The sequence below is a fragment of the Equus asinus genome, chromosome 12 (assembly GCF_041296235.1).
Source record: "Equus asinus isolate D_3611 breed Donkey chromosome 12, EquAss-T2T_v2, whole genome shotgun sequence".
NCBI classification, from domain to species: Eukaryota; Metazoa; Chordata; class Mammalia; order Perissodactyla; family Equidae; genus Equus; species Equus asinus.
In genome coordinates this window covers 17097709-17121987 of record NC_091801.1, presented here as the reverse complement: position 1 = coordinate 17121987, position 24279 = coordinate 17097709, and the positions used below count along the sequence as shown (strand labels likewise).

The following is a 24279-nucleotide window of genomic DNA, read 5'->3' as shown; positions in this document are numbered from 1 at the left end:
TATTTTTCTTTGTTACAAACAATTAAAAAAACAAAAATAAAGTGGGAGTCCAAGAGAACCTTGGAACCAACAAAATTCAACTATTATAATTATTTTTTAAAATAGCATCTTTATTAAGATATAATTCACATACCAAACAATTCACCTATGTAAAGTGTGCAATTGAATGGTTTTACTATATTTTCGTTGTGCAATGATCAGCATGAGAAATTTTAGAGCATTTTCATGACCCCCAAGAGAAACCCTATACTCATTAACAGTCACCCCCCATTCCCCCACCCTGTTTCTGTCCCCCTACCTTCACCCCCCAACACCTCTCCTCACCCCCATCCCCCACTCCCTGCCTCCTACTCTCCCATCAGCCCTGGAAAACTGCTAATCTACTTTCTGTCTCTATAGATCTGCCTATTCTGGATATTTCACATCAGTGGAAGCATACAATATGTGGTATTCAGTGACTGGCTTCTTTCACTTAGCATAATGTTTTCAATCATCATCCATGCTGTAGCATGTAACAGTACTACTTTCATTTTTACCAAATCATATTATATTGTATGGACCTACCCACATTTTATTTAGTCTTTCCTCAGGTAATGAATATCTGGGTACTTGAATTTTTTTCACTCTTTGGCTATTATGAATATTGCTGCTATGAACATTGATGTATAAGTTTTTATGTGGTTGTGTGTCTTGATATATACTCATTTCTTGAGTCTATACCTGGGAGTGGAATTGCTAAGTAATAAGATATGTCAACATTTAACCCTTTAAGGAACAGCCAGACGGCTTTTTAAATTGGCTGCGCCGTTTTACGTCATACGCGCCAGCAGTGTATGAGGGTTTCAATTTTTCCACCTTTTTGCCAACACTTGTTATTATCTTTTTGATTATAGTACAGTCATCCTAGTGAATGTAAGTGGCATCTCATTGTGGTTTTGCTCTGTATTTCCCTAATGGATAATGATGTTAGGCATCTCTTCTTGTGCTTATTGGCCATTTGAATATCTTCTTTGGAGAAATGTCTATTCAGCTCCTTTGCCCGTTTTTTGATTGGGCTACTTGTCATTTTTAAATTGTAAAAGTTGATACAAGTCCCTTATCAGATCTATGACTTGAAAATATTTTCTCCCATTCTGTGAGTTGTCATTTAACTTTCTTGATGATGTCCTTTGCATCAAAGGAGAGTTTTCTTTTGATGACATCCAATTTACCTATTTTTAATTTGTTTGTGTTTTTGATGTCATATCTAAGAAAACATTACTTAATTCAATGTCATCAAGATGTAGACCTGTGATTTCTTATAAATTTTTATAGTTTTAGATCTTATATTTAAGTCTTTGATCCATTTTGAGTAAATTTTTGTATATAGCATGGTAGCAGTCCAACTTCATTCTTTTGCATGTAGATATCCAGTTGTCCCAACACCATTTGACAAAAATACTATTCTTTCCCTATTGAATTATTTTGAAACTCCTGTCTCAAATCAATTCACCATAAATATAAAGCTCCATTTTTTGACTCTAAATTTGATTCCATTGATATATATGTCTGTCCTTCTGCCACTACCACACTGTTTTGATTACTGCAGAGCTCTGTAGTAAGTTTTGAAATCAGAAATGTGAGTCTTCCAACTTGTTCTTCTTTTTCAAGATTGTTTTGGTTATTCTGGGTCTCTTGCATTTCCTTGTGAATTTTAGGATTAGCTTGCCAATGTTTGCAAAGAAGCCAGTTGGAATTATGATGGGAATTGTGTTATAGCTGTAGATCAATTTATGGAGTATTGTCATCTTAACAATATTAAGTCCTTCAATCTATAAACGCTGGGTATCTTTCATTTTATTCAGGTCTTCTTCAACTTCTTTCAACAGTGTTTTATAGTTTTCAGAGTACAAGCTTTGTACTTCTTTTGTTAAATATATTTTTAAGTGTTTTATCTTTTTGATGCAATAACAAATATAATTGTGTTCAATTCCTTTTGAGTTGTTCATTAAAAAGGTATAGAAATACAATTGATTTTTGAATATTGATCTTCTATTTTGCAACCTTGCTAATAAACTCACTTATTCGTTCCAATAATTTTTTTTAGTAGATTCCTTAGGATTTCATATATACAAGATCATGTCATCTGCAAATAGAGATAGTTTCACTTCTTCCTTTCTAATCAGGATAAATTTTTTCATTTTCTTGCCTAATTGCACTGGCTAGAATCTTCAATACAATGCTGAATAGAAGGGACAAGATGTTATTTCTTTTAGACTGTGTTTCTCTTTGATTTTTTTCTTTCTTTTGATTAGTGGTAAAGTGGTAAAATGAAAGAGCTTGCATCTTTTTCCTCAGAAGCATGAAGGAAGAAGTGAGTTGAAGGAAACCAACCATTGCCCTACAGCCATTGTCTGAGAAGAGCTAAAAGGGAGAAAGAGTAAATGGTGACTATTCGTGGTACAGAAGAAAGGAAAGCCAACTGGGGCTCTCCAGGCTCTTCTAGGAACCAAGAAGAATGCAGAAGACTAATCTGGGCTTGGAAAAAAGTGGTCTTGGAAATTAACAGGATGAAAACTTGTGGAGGTTCCTTGTCAAAATATAAAGCTTATTCTCTTTAGAATATGTATCAATTTATGTAGGATTGCCACACAGTTAAGAGTGCTTTAATGGAATTAGATCTCCTAGTTTGGGCTGGAGGAAAGACTTCATTTAGAAAGACCCCAAACTTCTGTCAGTTGTTTTTGTAAAATTCACGCATAACAAAATTCAAATTCATCAATATCCGTATTAAAGGATCTACTTACTTACTTCTTCCTTACAAGAAGGGAATAGAATATATTGTTTTAAACTAGGTCTAGGCAGCTTATGATATTTAATTTTTCTTTATCTTGAATTTGGAAATGAATATATATAATCTAATACAATTTTAAATATATTAGACTGTCAAAAACAACTTTAAGTTTGGATTTGGTGTTTTATTCTCCACATTCCTTCTTTTTTATTTTTAACATTGGCATTTGAAGTCCATAAAATATTAAATACTAACCAATAAACATATCATTTAAATCTCTAATTTTTCATAAGTCACTGAATGGCAAAATGGGAGCTATTTTAAACCAAGGTAAGACAAATGAAAAAAATCAGTCTAGATTTTTTCTGGCCAGAGATTGCCTACCTTTAAAATGAGGAAAAGGAAGAGGAGGAAATATGGACTATCTCTGAACTATCTTGCAGTATAATCAACAGCAATAATACAGATAATATTCATCAAGCACTTACTCCTTGGAGGGCGCTGTGCCAAGTCCTTCACATGCTCTCAGGTAAACTCACAACAACCCTACAACACAGGCCTATTATTAGTGTTGTTTGATTGTCTGGCTGAGGGAATTATCAAGAGGTTTTCACATATTGAGGTATATGGAGTAACTATTTGGGTTCAAACTGATTCAGCTGAACTAAAGAAGCCTGACTTACGCCTATCCTATCGAACATACTTCGTACATCTGTTTTCACCATCAAAGTAAGAATGCACTCTCTTAAGATAAGAATGCATACTCCTCCTCCTATGCCGTATTGGTAATGCCCTATTGGTAAGACCTGTATTTGTCCCTTTCTGGATATCAGGGTCATGTTGACCTGCTAATTTGCAACTAAGTACCTCTTTGAAACTTTGAAAATGTATCCTGGGTGTGTTGAATGTATGCTCTTTGTTCTAAAAAGATATAAGACTGTACTGAGAACCAGGCTTCTTCAGAATGCTTTCTTCCTTTCCGGAAAAGGCCTTCCTGGGTTATAATCCTCACTGTGGCTCAAGTAAAACTCATCTTATTTCTCTTATCTATAGAATGGTTATTAGTTATTTTGCATCCACAGAGTTGAGGCTTAGAGAGCAATTTACAAAATTCACAAAGTTGGTATGTACTAGTACCAGGGTTCAAACCCATGGAAGTCTGTTCTGTGTTGTTTTATCTGATGGTCTGTTGCATAACTTCCTGAGCCACAAAAGGCTCAGGAAAACAAAGTTTATTATACTCACAGGTCTTAGAGACAGGAGGCACAGCATGAGGCACAAGACCACATGGAGACAACTCAGGCTTGTGAAGAGACAGAAAGCAGGAGCGACAGGAAAGCTGAGGCTAGACTATTTATTGGGGTTTTCTTGGGAAAGTCAAGCCAGGCTAGGGTAAACAGTTTAGGACTGGCTAGTTTGAAGAATTTCTGCAGGCTCCTAGCTATAGGGGTGGTCCCTTGTTGCCCTGGGATGATTGCCTCCTGGGGTGTATGGGCCAGCTAGAGGAGGTTGGCTCGGTGTTGGTCAATGCGCACATCAAAGGTATGCTCTGCTTGAGCTCTTTGCTATCTCCAAGAATGGGCTAGCCCAGGGAGGGGAGTCTCCAGCCAGAAAGGTTTTTAAAAATCTTTGACATCTTAAGATGTCAAAACATCACAGTATACAGAAAATAAAAAATATAAAGAAAACAAAGTTTAATTCCAGAGCCCATACTTTTAAACACTTTCCAGTATTGCCTTTTTTATTCTAAAAATGGTTAGTGAGAAATTACCAAAATTATATTACGATGTTCAAGCACGTACCTCTTCCTATTGTTGAAACGTGAGTTGATCAGTTGCATTACAAGTACATTGAGAGACATTATTGAATATTCTTACAGCTAGAAATAGCTTTGAAAGTAGGAACATTACAAAAATAGTAGAAGTAATTGAGGTGTTAATGGGTATTCAAAACAACTATAATCGAAATTGGTCCTGTGTAATCAAATAAAAGAACACGTGCTTTGGAAAAAGACTGACTTGGATTTGAATTTTGGCTTCTCCACCAACTAGTATAGCATGTTATTGAACATCTGTTGGCCTCAGTTTCCTCATCTGTAAAATGCAGAGTGATAATCACGGGGATGGTGCTTACACAGTTGTCGGTAAGTAGTTGACCCATAATTCAATCTCAGATTTGACACCAAAATCAGTCTAACTACCTCTGAGAAAATTACACGACATATAAGGAAGATAAAATATCAAAGGACACTTAAACATGTAGAAAGTAGCTCAAGTACTGAAGAAATACAAAGAGAGACTATATATTCTGGGAAACAGAACATAACGTTAGAAAAATTCAGTCTTCACATTTCATAAGGTGGCAGTCTGTTACTGCCTAATTTTTTCATCGAACGGAGACTATTTTGAAATTAAATATAAGTGAAATGTAGAAGGTTGATTATATTCCCTGCTTAAATTACTGTCATTGCTTTATTAAGATAAGTTTTTGATATAATGCAATGTTATTAAAGATAATGAAATGAGAAGGATAAAAAAATGTTTTTCTTTTGATAATATTTTTGGCAAAAGAGATCATATGAGTCAGTATATGCTGACCATAAGGAATAACCATCCTAAGATATATGAAATCTTAGGTTCAGTGGCAATGATTTGATCCTAAAATATGCCTAGGCATGTGACTGTCGAGGGCAAGCATTTACAGACAAAGGGATCTGAAAATACATTTTAGAAAACAGATGTAGCAGAAAACATTTGTCATCAATTCTAGTCAATTGTTTTTCACTGACCACTGACAATTGTGTACTCATGTTTCAGACGCAGGCTGCAAGATGAACAACACTCTTTTTAAAAAAAGAAAAGAAAAAAAGTAAGAGAGAAAGAAAAGTGGCAAATTGGAGAGGCTCAAGAAATACATAAAGGCAAATTGATGCTGTTATCTTATTGAAACGCTTTACAAATGCTTATAAGAATTTTCTATTGAACAAAATCAATTAGACTTTGGTATGGATATAAAAGGGGGATTTAAACATAAATGATTGTGGATATGGGTATTGGATAGGCCTCATGGTTACCTCATGAATTGACATTTTACTCATTCCTTCTCTCTTTAATTCATTTATTCTTTCATTGTTCACCTATTCATTCATTCATTCATACATTCATTTAATGTTTGTTTTCCTAATCCTCTCAGGAAAAGTTACTAAGTTTAGCTGCTCCTCCTCAGGACCTCAGCATAAATCTTTTGTTGTAGATATATAAGTCAGTGTGACTCTCTGATGTTTGCCAAAGCTTCAGCATATCCTTAGATGTTACAAAATTCTCCACCTCTCAGGACCAAAATCCTCTGATGGTTGAGGGGGTGAGTATTATTCATAGGCAATGGACCAACATTTGCTTTGGAAGGAGAGAAATTGCTGACTATTATGGGTACTATAGTATCCAGAATGTTTTGCAGAGAGCTGTCATCCTTTTTTTTTTTATTAATTTAAATTCCCTCTAGGCAATGATGGTGCCACTAATTCTGCTAAATGTACCTTTAACCTTTAGTGCTGGGTTTGTTGAGATGTGCTGCATTATGCCTGAGCATCAGCTGGCATTTACAAGATGCGTGTTTGAGAAATAGGTCCCACGTTACTTATTCCTTGATAGCTAGACTGGAGCAATAGCACAGCCTGTCCTAGGCAGAGTGCCTGGTTCCCCAGGGTGCACAGCAAGTAGAATGGGTTTTTGTTACCAATGCATCTTTTGTTTGCTTAGTTGCTCTTATTTTCTCCTTCCTTTCAATAATTCAGTATCATGTTACAGTATTCTGTAACATTTTTCATTTTGTTTTCTTTCTTCCTAGCAAAGACTCACCTATTGGGATAAAAAAATCAAGATGGTATAATTTTGGAAATCTTAAGTAAAAAGCATGTCAGAGTTAAGTTTATGGATAATTAATATCAAAGGTGTCTCTGCAGTTTGATATCTGTATATTTCCTCTAAATGATTCACGTATTGGATGTCTGGTATTACATTGGATGTAATACCAATAAACAGGTTATAAAAAGTTATTGACATTAACTATTTTAGATGATGATTGCTTATAAACATGCCACATATTAAAAATTAAATATTAAAACCTAAGATTTAAATGTGAAAATTAAAGAGAGAGAAATGTCACTTCAGCAAGCCAGATGGCAGGATTTCACAAGCTGGAGCATCATTTGAGTTCTCAATTCAGTAGGTCCAGTAAATCGATGTTATCAGTGCAGTTAGAATCAGTCCCAATGCAACTGATTGTCATTATTCAGAATCACAAGAGACACATATAAGTCAGTTTGCCAATGTACTCATTTAGGATGCGGCCAAAAAATTACCCTGGTATCTGCCACTCTGGCTACCTCCTTCCCCATATAAACACTCTAGGGAAGTCAAATTAGTCATCAAAATATCTCTTGGTCAAAACAAATTCAAAGAAAAGGGAAGTGGTATTCCTGGGAGATTGGGAGTCAAGGCTTTGGGAGGCAGAAGAGTGGTGCTTAAGATACTGCTACTTACTAGCTGTGACCTCGAGCTAGTTACTTACCCTCTGTGTGCCTCAATTTCCCCACCTGAAAAAATGAGGGTATTAGTAGTTCCTACTTCTGACATTGCTTTGAGAATTAAATAAGCTAGGGCAGTGGGTAAAATGCTGTAGCTGTGCTTGGTACATAGTAAATGCTGTCCGTGTGCTCCCCATTTGCATTGCTGTGAGAGGCATTTCAGGCAGAAATGAAGAAAACTAACTCTTTGTGGCCATCCCTCTTAATGACCAGATTACTCATATCTGCTGGGTCCTGTAGCTTTTTGTCCCGGTAGACAGGTGTGGATAATCACCCCAAACTTCCTATTGCCTTGCCATTTTCCAAGCTTCATGTAGAGAACTTTCTTCCTCTAAAAAATAATTTATGTAGAGTAATCTAATTGAGTAGATTTTTTTATATTATAATCTATTCTTACCTTACAGCTCTCTTTGTGCATCCAGAAATATCTTCCTTTAATTAGGAGACTATGATACCTGTCTTAGGGCCTTGGACTTCTTCAGGTAATTGGTTTAATATAGTTTATGGGAATTTTGCAAGTCTAAGTCTCAGGGAATTGATGATGATGGTGATGATAATGATGGTGATATGATGACAATAATAACAAAGTGAGCACTACCCTTTATTGAATCTCCACTGTGTGCCTGGCTCTGTACTGAGTGCTTCCTGCTTTATCTCCTGTAATCCTTATGATAAACTGATAACTAAGTACTATTTATCTTATCTTCAGTTTACCTACGATGATACTGAGGATTGAGAGGTTAAGTAGCTTGTGAAGATCACACAGCTGTAAAGTGGCAAAGCCTAGATTGTATCCTGGGCTAGAACTCCAAGATCAATGTTCTTAATGATTGTGCTTGACGGGCTCCCAAATGCGTCCTCCTTTTCAGCTGCACTGGAACCACTATCTAAGAGTAAACAAGAAAACACTTTCTAAATTTTCCTGAGGAGCCATTGAAGAGATAAGTTCAGGGGACACCTAAATGACCCTTCATAGATGCACAGATATGAAGCCTTATGCTAATCACAAATCTAACGGTATGTTGAAATCAGTATCTTTGAAATTGAAAGTATTCAATAGTATGTGAAACAAAAATAAACGTTCTTGCATTAATGTCAAAATGTACCCAGGTATCTTTTGAATTGCATCCTGAAACATGTATTTTGAGTTTCCACATATAGAATATCCCGCTATGAAATAGTTGAATGTGGTTTAAACCATAATTATCATTCACTTTTTGATAATTCAGACTTCGAAACCAAATTATGTTTCAGAAGTCCCTCCCTCAGGACTATTTCATGTCCTCACTTCTCTGCTTTTTCTCTTCCAGAACCCCCTTTATTTCAGTCTCTGCTGCAGCCTCTCTACGTGATAATTTAAAAATCAAAATCCTGGATGATAGCCTGAGTTCTGTGGGAAGAAATTTGTCCCTGTTACAAAATGGAAAGGTGAAAGAGATACAGGAAGGGGGCGAGTATGCTTCAGGGCTAGTAGCCTAAATTCAAGGAAACTGTATAAACTTCTCTGCTCTCTGATTTCAATATTTAATTAATTTCAAGGGATTACATTGTTAACACCTCCTAATTAAGTCAACCTGTCTTTACCATTGTTCTCTTGTCTCTCACCAAAAAACCTTTGTTTGGGGCTGGCCCTGTGGCCAAGTGGTTAAGTTCGTGCACTCTGCTTCCACCACTCAGGGTTCACAGGTTCGGATCCTGGGCGTGGACCTAGCACTGCTCATCAAGCCATGCTGAGGCAGCGTCCCATCCCACAGGGCAGAGCCAGAGGGACCTACAACTAGAATGTACAGGTATGTACTGAGGGGCTTTGGGGAGAAGAAGAAAAAAAAGAAGACGGGCACCAGATGTTAGCTCAGTGCCAATCTTTTAAAAAAAATAAATCCTTTGTTTAAGGAGCTATAGAAGGGATCTTACAAATGGAGTTAGACAAGGGCTTTGCTATATTCTATAAGTTGGTTTCTGTATATTTGCTAATTATTCTGAGAGGCACTCCTTTAACGCAATGAGGTTAAAATGGGCTCACCGAAAATGGCCTTTTCATGCTGTACTCAAGCCAAAAAAGGAGAAGCGTAAAGGTATCACCACATTTTGTGTGCAGAAGAAACTTGTTAAATTCACTCCAAGACAATGGTGACTTTTCAGCCAATCTTAAAATGTACAGCAATAGGCTATTAATTAAATTAAAGAAGTGTTTATGAAGAACGTACTGTATGAAAATCTACTATGTTACACGCTGTAAAGTACAAGGGAATTATTAAGATACAGTTCATGGTTTTAGAGAGTTTGCAATTTAAAAGAAGGACCAAGATACGCCTGCAATTAATTAAATGGAACAGAACAGAACGTAAATGCCATGTGTCAGAAGCAAAGTTTAGCCTGAAAGAATGGAGCTGGATTGAATAGAGCTACTAAAATTCATTTATTCAGCTGGTATTCATTGAGTGCCTACTATGTGCCCAGTCATGGGACATAGCCTTTCTCTCTAAGGGACACTAACATGCGCAAACTAAATTCTTGACTATTTTTAGGATACAGAGTAGAGGATGGAAGTAGCTTCAGCTTTGGAGTTAGAAAATCCTGAATCAAAACCCGGCTCTATCAATTATTCATTCGGTGACTTGGGCAAATAATCTATAATCTCTTAGCTTCATTGCAGAAATCAAAGGGTTATCTTTGATTCTCTCTTCCAACCTCATTCTACATATACAGTGATATATGGATATGTTGATACATATAGTTCATCAACAAATTAGTCTTTAAGATTTCTTGAATACATCCCATCCTCTCCACCCCCACATCCCCAGTCCTAGGGCTGGCCCTCTTGATTTCTTTATGGACTCTATAAACAAAATTGCTTTTGCTACCCCTGTGTCATTCTTCTTCAGTCTATCATGCATGTTATAACCAGAGCAATCTTCCTAAAACTTTTACCTCACTAACGCTCCTCTGCTCGCTTCTCATTGCCCAAAGATGCAAGTCTATACTTTATAAGAAAGCACTGAAGACCTTTAATGAGCTGAACTCTGCTTACATTTTTAACCTTGCATGCCCATCTTCCTCCACATATACTCTCTGTTTCTCTAACCACCAGCCTCTTTTGTGCCTCAGTGCCTTTGCACATGCTATTTTTTAATGCCAAAGCCTGAAACATTATTCCTATCCTCACTCCGCCAATCCCATGTGGAAAACTGTAAAATTTTACTCTTCTTTCAACACTTCACTCAAACACCATCTCCTTTATGGAGCGCTCCTTGATGATCTCAGCACAGGTAATTTTTCCATCATCAGGGTGCACACAGCATGCTTTATTTACCTATATTAGCACAAGGCACTTAATGTCATTATTTGTGTATACGCCAATTTCCTTAACAAGACTGAACACCTGAGAACAAAGACAAAGCTTTTCACCTTTGAATCCTCAGTCCTAACGTAATGTCTGCCACGGAGAGGCTGTGCAATAAATATTTATTGTAGTAATGAAGTCAGGTTTGGGGATCGGTGGAAAGAACTGAGAAATGCTTGGTGGAGGAGGTGGTATTTGAGGTAGGTCTTAAAAAAGTTCTGAAATAGTTCCTGAATTTTAAAAATATAATTTTGGGATGTTCAGTGTTTTAACACACATAAATGTATATGTCTTCATGATTCTCCCTTTCACACATAAGTATTTTGCCAACAAAGCTTTGTCTTTCCTATTCAAGGCCCTGGGTACGGTGCTCTGAGCATGGTGAAGACTTAAGAATGGTAATGATCTGATTTAAAGAAGCATCTGCCTCATGTCTCTCTGAGGAAGGTACCACTCCTATTCTACAGTACTATGTGGTATCAAAATTATTTGACTTTTTAGCTGCATCATGGATGGCTCTATACCATACCTTATAGCAAATAAATATGTTGATATTCACTATCTACATTTAATTTCTCCCGAACATATTCAAAAATGTATAATTTGATCTACAATGGAAGACACAGACGTAGGGCACGTCGTTGCTATTCAACTTAATTCTCCCTGGGGAGCTCACCCGGGTCTGATTGTAAAAATAATAACTTGGGCATCTTTCTGCTCCAAATCATGTCTATTTCTGGTTATCAGTGATGGTTAAACTCTTAAGTATTCTGGCAGACTTCTTATCTAAATTATTAAGTAGAATTAACACTACTTTCTGAGATATTCCATTCCTAACTATGGCATGTTCCCACATATGGTTCATTTAAGTAGTCATACAGATGGGAAAAAAACACCAACACCAATAAAAATTACCAATTATACAAATCCAGAACACAATGGAGAAAGAAAAACAAATCTATACTGTTGCAGTCTGTTCTAAGGACAACTGCTGCCTTCATTCTAAACCTTATCTTCAACCGGGGAATCCTGGCATAACAAGAAAGGTATTGGCTAAATTTGAGGAACTCGTTAAGTATTTAGAGGAAACATCGTTAAGTGGAGAGCTTAGCATCCGAGATGTAGTTATAGATATACAGACATAAATATATGAGGATTATCATCCACATTATCATATGTGGATCAGGATGGCAAACTTGGAAGGGAGGGCTGGCTGGCTTTTCGTTCTTGCTCCTGTCAACAGCTGGAGGGTTGTTGCCAATCTTCGAGCGTCTGCACTTTGGGAATTTTCAGCTTGGGTTCTCAGCCTACAGCCACCCTTCCACTTGCTCCGGGCCAGGCCAGAGTTTCTAAAGGAAGGCAACGTCATTTTCGCGCCCAGTCCTCAGACCCACGCACCTTCGTCCAACTCTGCCCTTCTGGGTCCCTGCGCTAGCGCAGGCAGAGCATGAGGTGCCGAGAAGGGCTCAGAAGGGGCGGTGGGGACGACCCCCTTCCAAACTGAATCTGTAGCTGCCAAGGAGTAGCCAACAAGCACCAGATTTACGTGCACTTTGAAAGAAGCACCTTCACCATTGGCTTTTGGAGCAGCGCTGTCGCTAGGGAGGCGCGGGCAGGCGAGCACAGCCTCTGGGAGAAGCCCGAGCTGTGGGTTCCCGTAACCCGGGAGAGGAGGCACACACAGTCGGGCGCGCGGACACACACACACGCGCGCACGCGCGCGCGCGCGGACGATCACGGCGAGTTCGAGCCCCGCGGCCCCGGTGCTCCCGAGGGCGCCCCCCGGCGCCGCTCTAGGCGGAGCAGCACCTCTCCGGCTCGTCCCCCGCCCCCTGATACCCGCTGCTGCCGCCCAGAGGGGAAGGGAACCTGGCGCCTCTGCCGCCAGTTTCCCCGCGCGGGGCGCTGCGCAGAGCTGCGGGGGTGGGCGCAGGAGGAGACGCCGATGAATGAGTTCTCCTCTCGCCTCGGAGTTGTCTGAGTTGGCGGCACCGTGCCGGGCTTCCGGCTCCCAGCGCCCCGCGCACTCGCGGCTCCCGGCGCTGCAGCCCACGCCCGCGCCCGGGGCTGAGCGCCGCGCCGGGGAAGCCGAGGCTCCCGAGCTGCTGTCGCGGCTCCAGTCCGGGGGAAAGGAGGGTTGTTTCCCAGCGGAGGCGCACGGCTTCGCGCACTCTCCGCGGCCCCTCTGTCTCTCCATGGCGTCTCATCAGCAATCCCGGATCCAGGCTTACCTGGAGAAGAACAAGATCGGTCCCCTGTTTGAGGTAAGGCGCTGTGGTAAGTCCCGTTTGTCTTTGGGGGAAGGGGCGCAGAATACCCCGGGGGGAAGGAGGCATGGAGAACAAATGCTCTGGAGGGGACGCCCCTGTGGCCCCAGTTCCCTGGCATTCGCTCGGTCCGGGCCAGATGTCCTGGAACGCGGCCGGGCGGGCACTCCGCCGGGTACCTGGGCGCGGACAGGTGAGCTCGGGAGGGCCCAGTCTCAGCCTGGCAGGGGAACTTTGAGCCGTCTGACAGTCCTGCACCTCGCAGTCACATGCACAGGACCCGGACGGGCTGAGATGGACAGATGCAAATACTTAGACTGTCTTACACACGCACACTTTCTTCCTGGGATTCACATTATCTTGCACGTTGGATTTTTTTTTTTTTTTTAAGTGTGGGTAGTAGTAGAACCGGAAAAGGTGGAGGAGATGCTTAGCAATGGGAAGGAATATGAATGGATTGTTAAACCGAGACGCTGACATTGGTTTCTGGATGAAAGGAGAGTCCTTTGCGTTGCAGACCCTACATGTGTTAGGAGGGAGAAAGGGGCGGAGAAAGGTTCGGGAAAAGCACACACGTATTTATGGGAAGGAGACATGTAGCTCTGAGCTGTTTTCTCTCGCCATCAAAGAATCGATGACAAAAATCCCGTAGGAGAAAGGAAGAGCGCGGACACGAGAAAATGAGAATGCGCGACTGAAACCCGGCACTGGCAAAGCGTCCCACCGGTTGCCAGGGCGCTGGGCAGATTCTGAGGCCCCCCAGGGTGGGACGCCCAGGGTCCCTTCCCCTCGCGGTTCACCTGTGCAGGTGGGCATGGAGCGGCGGTGAAAAGACGGAGGAGGGTCGAGATGGGTCCCCCGTCACTCCCCCTCCCAAAAAGCAGTTGTGGCAATTCTTGGGGATTTACCTTTCCGCGGCGTCGGCGCAGGCTGAAACGCGGCAGGAGGAAGAGAGCGGAGAATGGAGCTGCTTCCCTAGGACTGAAGAGAAGAGAATGATACCTGCAGAGAGAAAAATAATGCGAATTAGTGCCCCAGCACAAAAAAGGAGAGGAGCATAAGGGTGTGATCAGATAGGTCTTTTCTCTGGGGAGGACGGGTTTCAGATAAGCAAGACATGCAAGATCTCAAGTTTTTCTGCCTAACTTTAAGTTAACGTACTGTCTTGAAAGATACGACCATTGTTTCAATGGAAACTCGTTGTATAGTCATGAAGTCCTACAATGTGTATCTTGATTCTTGTTTCTGCCAAAAGTATTAGCAAAGGGAATCTATATACAAAAGCAAACTAGAATTTCTGAAGCTACTAGAATTCTTTTCTTTGGCTTTAGGCTAATGATTAGAGACGAAACATAATCGTGTATATATATCTATATTTTAAAGCAGAAGCATCATAACCCTTTGTGACACAGTGTATTAATTGAGTCAAAAGAAACATTAAAAAAAATACTTTTAGAGTGTTTCTACTCTCCTAGAATATAAAGTTACAATTTACCAGGGAGAATCAAGGAATTGTTTTTAACGGATGCTATTCTCGTTTGTTAACTTATTTTAAAATTCCCAAGATTCTCTCCAAGTGATAATAATAGAGTTTGGAATATATGAAAACTTTCTGCTTAATTAGGAAATCCAACTTAATTTTATGAATTGCTCATTTTTTAAAATGCTCACCAGCTAGTTCTGCACTGCTGAATTTTAAGCGGTGGCAGAATTGTCTCGTATTTTAAGTCCTCCTCACTAAAAAACAAATGACGATGAAATTATATGCTTTGTTTTTTGTTGATTTTTCGGGTGACATGTCAGGTACATCCCCATGAGCTTGGATTGCAGTCATAAGGATGTAGTTAACTTTTAAGGGTTTATGTGCACTTTAAACAATTGAAAGGAGAAAATGGGTAAGTTGTTTTCTACTAAAAGTAGGTCCTTATGCAACAATTTGGATCGTGATGGAACTTGGTTTTGAGAGTAGAATTACACACATTTCATAAAATTGGAAAATCTCACTAGCTTATAGCCTCTCTCTCCTCGTGCTAGGAAACCAGTGAAACAAGTATAAAATGGACATTGTTGATCTAACATCGTCCTCAGTGCTCCCAGGACTTTGGTCAATAGTCCTTGTAAGAACAGCTTCAGGAGATCGGAGAAGCCCAGGAATCTGAATTTAGTAAGAAGTGGCACAAGTGATTTTTACCTATTTAATTCCTGGACCACGTTGTGAGAAATAGTGACTTAAGCTAAAAATCTCCTTTTACCAATCGCAAATTGAAACAGTTAGATGACTCCGAGTTTTATTATCTGTTCTTTGCTGTGTTTTTTTGTGTGTGTGCTGAGGCGCTGGAGTTGGTGACATACAAGACCTAACAATATGTCCCCTTGACAGATTTTGTAAGTTAGAAATGTTTTAAGAAAGTTTATGGGAGTGACACACTTGAAAGAGAGCGAATGAATATTATTTAAGACAATAGCAAAATTAACGTATACTGGTATTGAGAATACTTATATCCTGTTTTCTGTTTTAATTTTCTTTATCTTCACAGCTTATTAGTTTACTTATGTAGTTTATTTCTTACTTAGTTTATGTCTAACATTTTATCACTTGAGATGCTTATAAAGTGCTGCACACAATATAGTGTTTCAAAAACTACTTTAGGGGCCGGCCCCGTGGCCCAGTGGTTAAGTTTGCGCGTTCCACTGCGGCTGCCCAGGGTTTCGCTGGTTCGGATCCTGGGCGCGGACGTGGTACAGCTCATCAGGCCACGGTGAGGCGGCATCCCACATGCCACAACTAGAGGGACCTGCAACTAAGATATACAACTATGTACTGGACAGACTTGGGGAGATAAAGCAGAAAAAAAAAAAGATTGGCAACAGTTGTTACCTCAGGTGCCAATCTTTAAAAAAAAACAAGAAAAACTACCTTAGATTGAAATTAATCTCATTTCCAGGTGATTTAGGAGTAAGAATTTGTACTCCCTTTAAATATGATTTAAGATGTTTTGAGGCATTACAAAGCTATGCCTAGAAATCATTACGTGAGAGTGTTGGGTAATAATATTTTAATTAAAGAATATGAAGATATAAGGTGAAAATGGTAATAAAGACTTACATTCCACAAACTCTTTGAAATTTTTGCAAGATGTAATACTTTCAGTATTCTCATTGGCTTATTCAGGGCAGGCAAGTCGAGAACAGCCTGTGCATTAGTCTGTAAGGAATGCTTGACATCGCTGCAGTAAATTAGAACTATGATCCTGTTTAATATAGATTTCCACACAGAACTCCTTACTTAACTGACAAGATGTGAAATGGTTTGTCTCCCACCCGAGTGGTATTTTTTGCAACACATATAGGCAAGATGCACAGTGCAAATGCAAGACTTATCTCAAACCCGAAGACCAGCCGCTTAACAGTCAAAGAACTTGGCCATCAGAAATTCTGAAACTGAATAATTAACTGACAGATAACTGCTTATTAGGATCAAGTGATCTATTTTGTATATATTGTAAGCAGTTTAACTTAGTTTCCAAGAGGATGTATGACGTGGAACATCACAATAAAGTCCTAATTTTCAACACAGAGGAGTACACAACTTTCAGTTTCTCCCATTCTCATTAAGTAAATAGAATAATTATTTGAAAATTATTGGTTGCACATGTGCTCAGGGCAGTCATTTATCTTGGTTCAGCCCTGATCACACTCATAAGAGAGTGAATTGTAAACTATTAGAATTTTTAAATTTCTGTACACTGAAGATTTGGCAAACCAAATTCACTACATTTCTCCAAATGTGGTCCGACCCACTCCAAGTAGAATGGAACCACTTTATCACCATCTTTGTTTAGTTCAAAGAACCTCTACTCACCCTCATACATACTCTGTTTACTGTGCCTGGGAATAGCAACATCCCAGTAGCAATGAGCACACCTAGTGACCAGATTTTGGGTTCTAAATACCATTCTCCATTAAGTGGAACCAGGTATCCTTGGAGAAATGGTTGGCTCCTGGTTTGGGGTTGGGAAGGTACAAGATGAATCTGAAACATCGTATTATGCCAGAAAGTAAAGAAGTGGTCAAAGAATCAGGGGAACATGTCAAAAAGACATAGAAACCAGTTTGAAGAGACTCCTATTAACTAAATCTGGGACAGTTTGAGAGTTAAAATAAAGAATGGTAGTAACAGATTATCTTACTGTATAAAATAGGGATATTTTATTCTACTGGGATATAATGGGCTACATGAATGTGTTCAATTTACGAGGAGATGAGAAAGCTTTACCTTAGAGTAGAATGCCAATTAATAAAAGTAGAAGGGATAATGGGATTGGTGAATCACTGCTTGGCAACCGTCTTAGTAATAATTCAGGCAAGGAACATTAATCGATGCTAAAACTAATGTGTGGAAGTTGGATGAGGAATGAGATGTTACATAAATAGTATCTTTCCACAAAATAGTTGTTAATTACAAAGGGAAAAAGTAACTTGCTAGTGAAGAAACCTGGCAGTCACTACTTTACTCAAGTGATGGGACAAATCAGCATTGTGCCCCCTGATAAGATGAAATTAAAACAAGATGGCATCACTTCTGTAATATTCCTGCCAATCATGCATGACCTGAATCGAATTGATAAACCTGATAGGGAAATTCTACTTTCCTAGAGTCTAAAAAATGTTAAGGTTGCAAAGGCCAGAGGAGGTCTCAGACTGGAGGAACATAACAAATAAGTACAAAATATGGTCCTAGAATTAATATTTTGCTCTGAATTACATGATTGAGAAAGTTGGCAAAACTTGAATGGAGTCTCTAGGTGAAGGGTATATGGAGTTCTCTGTGCTGTTATATACTTTTTCTGTTAGTTTAAAATTGCGTCGAAATAAAAAAAACATTAAAAATAAAAAAGAGCATCTAGGAAATGAGTATTTAAAAATAATTCACCTATTGGCTTTCTTTAAACATTAAGTCATGTGAATGTAGTTAAGAACTGAATTAGTGGTTTATACACGGAAACCAATAAATAATAAGCTAAAATTCTGAGTGAAGAAAATATACAATTCTGGTTAACTAAGCATATGCATTTTCCTCTTCTCCCTGTCATATTTTTAGTGAAATATCAGAAAAATATTAAAAAATAAGTGCACAGGAGTGCTGAAACACAAGAAAGGTGCTAAGGCAGAGAGACTGTTTCTCCTTCTTTATGAATGGGGACTTCTTTATTGGGGGGTGTCATCTCCTTTGCACCTTTGTATAGTCAAGTGACAGAGTCAAGGATATGTGGTGGAAATCTTTTTTGGAATTTCCTGGAAGGTGCCTTAAAGTACATGGACTAAGTTGGGACATGTTTCTCATATGCCCCTCCTCCTTCCTGCTGTCTGAAATCCCCTTTGTAATTCCTTCCTCCCACCCTTCCTTACTCCCTCCACATCCCCAGGCAACCACTGATCTCCTTTTTGTCACTATGGAATAGTTTTCTTTTTCTGGAATTTTGTATAAAGGAATTATACACTATGCACTTTTTTTTTTTTTGGTGTAACTTCTTTTACTCAACATAATTATTTTGCACTTCATCCATGTTTTATCATGTATCAATAGTTTGTTCTTTTTATTGCTGAGTATTCTGTATGGATTTATGTTTTCATTTCTCTTGGGTAAATATTTGGAGTGGATTGGCTGGATCACATGGGAGATGTCTGTTTAAATTTTTAAGACATTAGCGACTAGTTTTGAAAAGCACATACAATTTTACATTTCTACCAACCGTGTATAAGACTTCCAGTTGTTCCACGTTCTCACCAAAACTTCATGTTGTCTGTTTTTGTAATAGCCATTCTAATAGGTTTGTGTGGTATCTCATTGTGGTTTTAATTTACATTTATATTGTGGGCCCACCCTTACCGCTGCTATCTGAGGCCAGTGTTGGTAGAGACCATGTGAGAAGGCCGGACTTCTCTCACCTCTGGCAATGGTGAGGCCTTCCTTTCCCTCCCCACCAGTGTTGTGGTGGAGGAGGTCTAGCGAGGAGTCAGAACTTTCACCATCACCCAGTGGTAACAAGGCTGCCCTTGTCATGAAGTCCATGCCAAGATACATCATAATTAAACTTCTGGGGAAAAAAAGACAAGAAAAATCTTGAAAACAGCCAGAGAAGAAATGCAACACTATACCTATAGAGGAAAAAGCAATTTGAATGACAGCAGATTCTCATCAAACCCACAGAGGTAAGAAGGAAGTAGCACAGTATTTTTCAAGTGCTAAAAGGAAGAACCTAGAATTCTATACTCAGAGAAAATATCCTTCCGAATTGAGGTGGAAATCAAGAGAATTTGTCACCAGCCGGCCTACCCTAAAAGTATTGCTAAAGAAACTTCTCTAAACAGAAAGGAAATGATAACAGAAGGAACTTTAGAACATCAGGTAGGGAGAAAGAGCATGGGAAGAGCAAAAATATGAGAAAATGTAATACATTTTCCTTCTCCTCTTGAGTTTTCTAAACTATGTTTGTTGAAACAAAAATTATAACGTCAGAAGTGGTTCTAAATGTATATAGAGGAAGTATTTAAGACAAGTGTTATAAGCAGGGAAGAGTAAAGGGGTGCAAAGGAGGTGAGATTTATATACTTCACTTATGCTGATAAATGACACTTGTTGATAAATTGTGTATGAATAATGTAATAACTAGAGCAACCACTAAAAACGCTATTCAAAAAGATGTCCTCAAAAACTATAGATAAATAAAAATGGAATTCTAAAAAATATTCAAGTAACCTGCAGGAACGGGAAAAAGTAAAACAAAACAAAACAAAAAACAGAAAGAACAAACAGAAGAAAAAACATTGCTTACTTTAGCCCCTAATATGTCAATAATTAAATTAAATGCAAATGGTCTAAACACACCAGTTAAAAGACAGACGTTGTCAGAGTGGATTAAAAAACATGACCCAACTATATGCTCTCCCTAAGAAACTCATTTTAAATACAAAGATATAAGCAGGCTGAAAGTAAAAGAATGGAAAAAATATATTATGCAAACATCAAAAGAAAGCAGGAGTGGCTATGTTAGTGTCAGATAAAGTGCACTTCAGAGGATGGGAAATTACCGGAGATAGAAACTGTCATATAATAATAGAAGGGTCAACCCCCTGAGAAAAATAGCAATGCGAAGTGTGCATGCACTGAACAACAGAGCTGCAGCTGCAAGGTAGGTGAAGCAGAAACTGGTAGAACTAAAGAGAGAAATAGACAAATCCACAACTATAATTAGAGACTTCAAAACCCCTGTCTTAACAATGGCAAGAGCAATCATATAGAAAATTGGAAATGCTATGGAGGAACTCAGCAACATAACCAACGTGATCTAGTCCACATTGGTAGACTACCCCATGCAACTACGGCAGAATATGCATTCTTTTCAAATGGCGTGAAATGTATACAACGACAGACCATTCCCTAAACCACAAAACAAACCTCAGCTGAAATCCACCAAGGTGTTTTCTCCATCACAATGGAATAAAACTAGAAATGAATAACAGAAAGAAAGTAGGAAAATTTCCAAAACACTGGGAAAATATATAGCATACTTCTAAATAATCTACTAGTTAAAGAAGACATTTCAAGGACATAAAAATCCATCAAACAATAAAAAGGAAAATGTAATATATGGAAATTTAGGAGTTACAGCTCAAGCAGTGCTGAGAGGGAATTTTATAGCACTGAAATGCATACATTAAAAAAGTGGACTGATGTGACTTGTTTAAAAAGGGCCTGTGCTTTCTATGCCATTCCTCTGTGCCCTCCCAGTGGTAGAGGACAACCTACCCAGCTAGGGAGGGGTCTTCTGCCCTGAAGGATGTGTGAGGATCAGTGACCTGCTGACAGTAGTTATTTGTTCGTATATTATATAGATCTTAAGTTCTTGAAGGTGGGAAACAAGTGTCTTGCCTTACGCTTTCTTCTGCATCTACTGTAGTGTCTAGTGGAACACAGACTTTATTATAAAGCAAGGGCTCAGTACACTTCGGTTGAATTAAACAAAACATTGATTTGTGTATTTTTTTTCCTTCTATAAAAAAAAGCATTTAAGACAGAACCAGCTACTAAATAGCATCTTAATATATATTCCTTTAAGATCTAGACCAAAATATCTCCCATCCCATTAATTAGCCTTTATGTACAGTGAATAACTTTTAAATGTGTACTTAACTACCTAATTCACTTTCAGCTATATTTTTCCCTTTTTTTTTAATATATATATATATATATATTTTTTTAAAGATTTTTTATTTATTTATTTATTTATTTATTTTCCTTTTTCTCCCCAAAGCCCCCCCGGTACACAGTTGTATATTCTTCGTTGTGGGTCCTTCTAGTTGTGGCATGTGGGACGCTGCCTCAGGGTGGTCTGACGAGCAGTGCCATGTCCGCGCCCAGGATGCAAACCAACGAAACACTGGGCTGCCTGCAGCAGAGTGCGCAAACTTAACCACTCGGCCATGGAGCCAGCCCCTATATTTTTCCCTTTTTAATATCTGCTTTCAAGAGAGGTTCTGATAAGTTAATTCCCACCACTGTGCAAGGCTTAATGCATAACTCCCCTCCAAGTGCATTTGCATTTAATAGGGAGGAAACTGCATGACACAGTTGCAGGGGATGAGGCAGTTGATATTTCGAGGTATCTCCAGCTTAGGAATCATTTACTGTCTACTTGACCCTCAGCAAGTTACCTGATCTCTGTGAACATCAGTATCCTCATCTGCAAAATAGTACCTAAGGGAGATTTTATCAGGAGTATATGAGATGAAACAAAGTCTAAAGAACCAAGTCCAGTGCCTGGCACTTGGTGGACACCCAGTAAATTTTGGCTGCCATCACATTAGGTGCCACTACTGCTCTTTTCTATTAATATTAATAACCCGGTGACAGACCACGTGGAGAGATGCTTGGAAGGTTGGCCTTCTAGTATCGTGAGATTAGAACTAACTTAGAGTGTACATCTGCTTTTTTAGGTTGTAGCTCTGGTATGTCTGAAAGAGCATATGGCACAGGTGGAAAGGAAGTAGCATTTGGCCGAGCCAAGTATGTGGTGTGTGCATGTGTGTGTTGGTATCTGTTCATCAGAGGGTTCAGAGGAGGCCTTGCTTGTTGCTGTGTCACAGAAGTGACAATATGCTTAGGTTAAATTTGGAAACATTATATATAATTAGAAAACAATCCAGAATCTCTCTTATTGTCTCAGAAAGGCAACCTGGATCACCCTTAACTGAAACAGCACACACAACCCCAAGTCCCCTACAACTGTCTGTGGCGTGATTTTCTTTATATCCCTTATTGTCATTTGATATTACTTCTTTGGATTTATTCCTTTGATTTCAGTTTATTTTATATTTGGTCACCAGGCTATAAGCTCCTAAAAAGCAGATGTTTTGTCACTCTTTTTAACTGCTTATATATCTTCATGCCTAGAAAATGCCTCTACATTGTAGATGTTCCACTAAATAGTTGTCAAATACATTTACAAATGAAAAAAATCAGGACTGACTTATCATATCTGAAGAGTCTGGTTTGTGTACCAATAATGGTGTGCCGCTCAGAGGCTGGGAATCTCGGCAGTTTACGGACGATTTCCCTTGAGAGTTCATTATGACTTGGTTATCTTTTCAACAGCTATTAAATTCTTTGGTGCATGATGTTTGGAACGTCATCTACATTCATTCAGTACATATTTATTGTGTTCATTCATATGTATTGTATTCATATGTATTCATTCAGTACATATTTATTGTGTTCATTCATATGTATTCATTCAGTACATATTTATTGGGTGCTGCATTATATACTGAAAGCACAAATGCAAATAAAACATTTCCTATCCTCAAAAACTCATGCGTATTTAGAAAAGACTATATAGTTGGGCATCCTCAACTATTATGTTCTGATAATTTTACGAAAGCCTACCTTGGTTTTCTGTTTATATGCCGGGTCCATTTTTATGCTCATCAATACATTCCATCATTATATGACTAGAAGTAAGAAATTCATATTTGAAATTTAGATTTAGAAATTGGTTGTCAAGGAATATGCCGTAGAATCAAGTATGGAAACTGAACAAGGTCAAAGGCAGATTTGTTGAATAGAGTGGTTTCTGTTGGTATTGTTTTTGTTCTTGGAAGTTCTCAGAAACCATAAGACATCTAAACATGAATTATTGAAAATGTCTAAATGATCTGATTGTTGAGTAGTGTTCTACATGAAACATTCTGATGGTTTTAGGTTGTAAGTTGTCCCTTTAACATAAAAAAGAGAAATTTCTTTTTGAAGTATAGCCTGGAGTGCAGAGAAGGGTGTAACTCCTGCTATTTCTTTGCTGTTTGAACATATTGATCTAAATTCATAGTGACAAGCTATATTGACTGAGAATACATTTGATTTTCCTGTACATTGAAATAACCTCTCAATTTGTATGAAGCAAACTTCACTGTATAAGATTTATTGTAGCTGTATGTCTTTGAGATACTCTCTTTATTTTAATGCTCTTTTATTTCTATGAATTCTCTCCAGAGGACCTGGTGGTGTTCTGGTTATTTTATTTTTTCCTGTTATATGTTTTGTTTACAAATTATAGTAATCCTCTTAGCATTATATAAAATGGTAATGAAAGCCATTTTATACAGTTTATTAAGCCCAGAACATTATTCTATTTAGAGCCACAGTATTTGTTGAAACATTCACTAGTATCTTTTCTCTTAGTAGTATAGCAATGATGTGAAAAACAACACTGTTAAAATATGCAGATGACAAATACTCTACTTTGTGGAAGCTCACAGAAAGTCCCAGCTGTCACAGAATTGTCTTAAATCTAACCCTCACTTAGCATTCAGTTAAGACATTGACATCTGTGTATAATTGGCAACATCGCATTGCTGGAGTCTATAGATTAGTAGGGAATCCAACAGAGATCAGTGTCCCTGCTTTATCAATAGTTCGGTTTTGAGAAATAATGTTTAGTGAAGAATTCATGAAGGTGATGTACATTATGTTCTTAAAAAATGTATTTTTGGATGAAGTTAGTTGAACAGTGACTTGGGTACCCATTCTACATTAGGTTGGCCCATTGAATTACTTTCTCTGGGTTGCACCTGGAGTGGTTTAAGAAGCCTCTATTGAGAGTCATTATAAGAACCAGACCATGAAAACACAGTTTTGTCATCTATTAAAGGATATTGTGGAGGGACATGTCATTGCATTAGGGAGCATCATCTTATGAGAACTACGGCTCAACTCAATTTTATACTGTCAAAAATAGAACATGAATGTTTTGAA

The 24279-nt window shown here is 38.5% G+C and overlaps 1 protein-coding gene across 10 annotated transcripts in view; it reads left to right on the top strand.

Moving 5' to 3' along the window:
* The first annotated feature begins 12403 nt into the window (after positions 1-12403).
* C12H8orf34 (chromosome 12 C8orf34 homolog) overlaps positions 12404-24279 on the top strand; it is a 371097-nt gene continuing 359221 nt past the window's right edge. For 3 of the 10 annotated variants that reach the window (XM_044780279.2, XM_070481127.1, XM_070481129.1), the window contains exon 1: positions 12513-12965. In XM_044780279.2, the coding sequence (XP_044636214.2) occupies positions 12651-12965 (315 nt within the window). In that variant the 5' untranslated portion in view covers positions 12513-12650. Of the gene's footprint in view, positions 12966-24279 lie in introns of all 10 variants that reach the window. The other 7 variants (XM_070481132.1, XM_070481130.1, XM_014838485.3 and 4 more) reach the window with 5 other exon arrangements.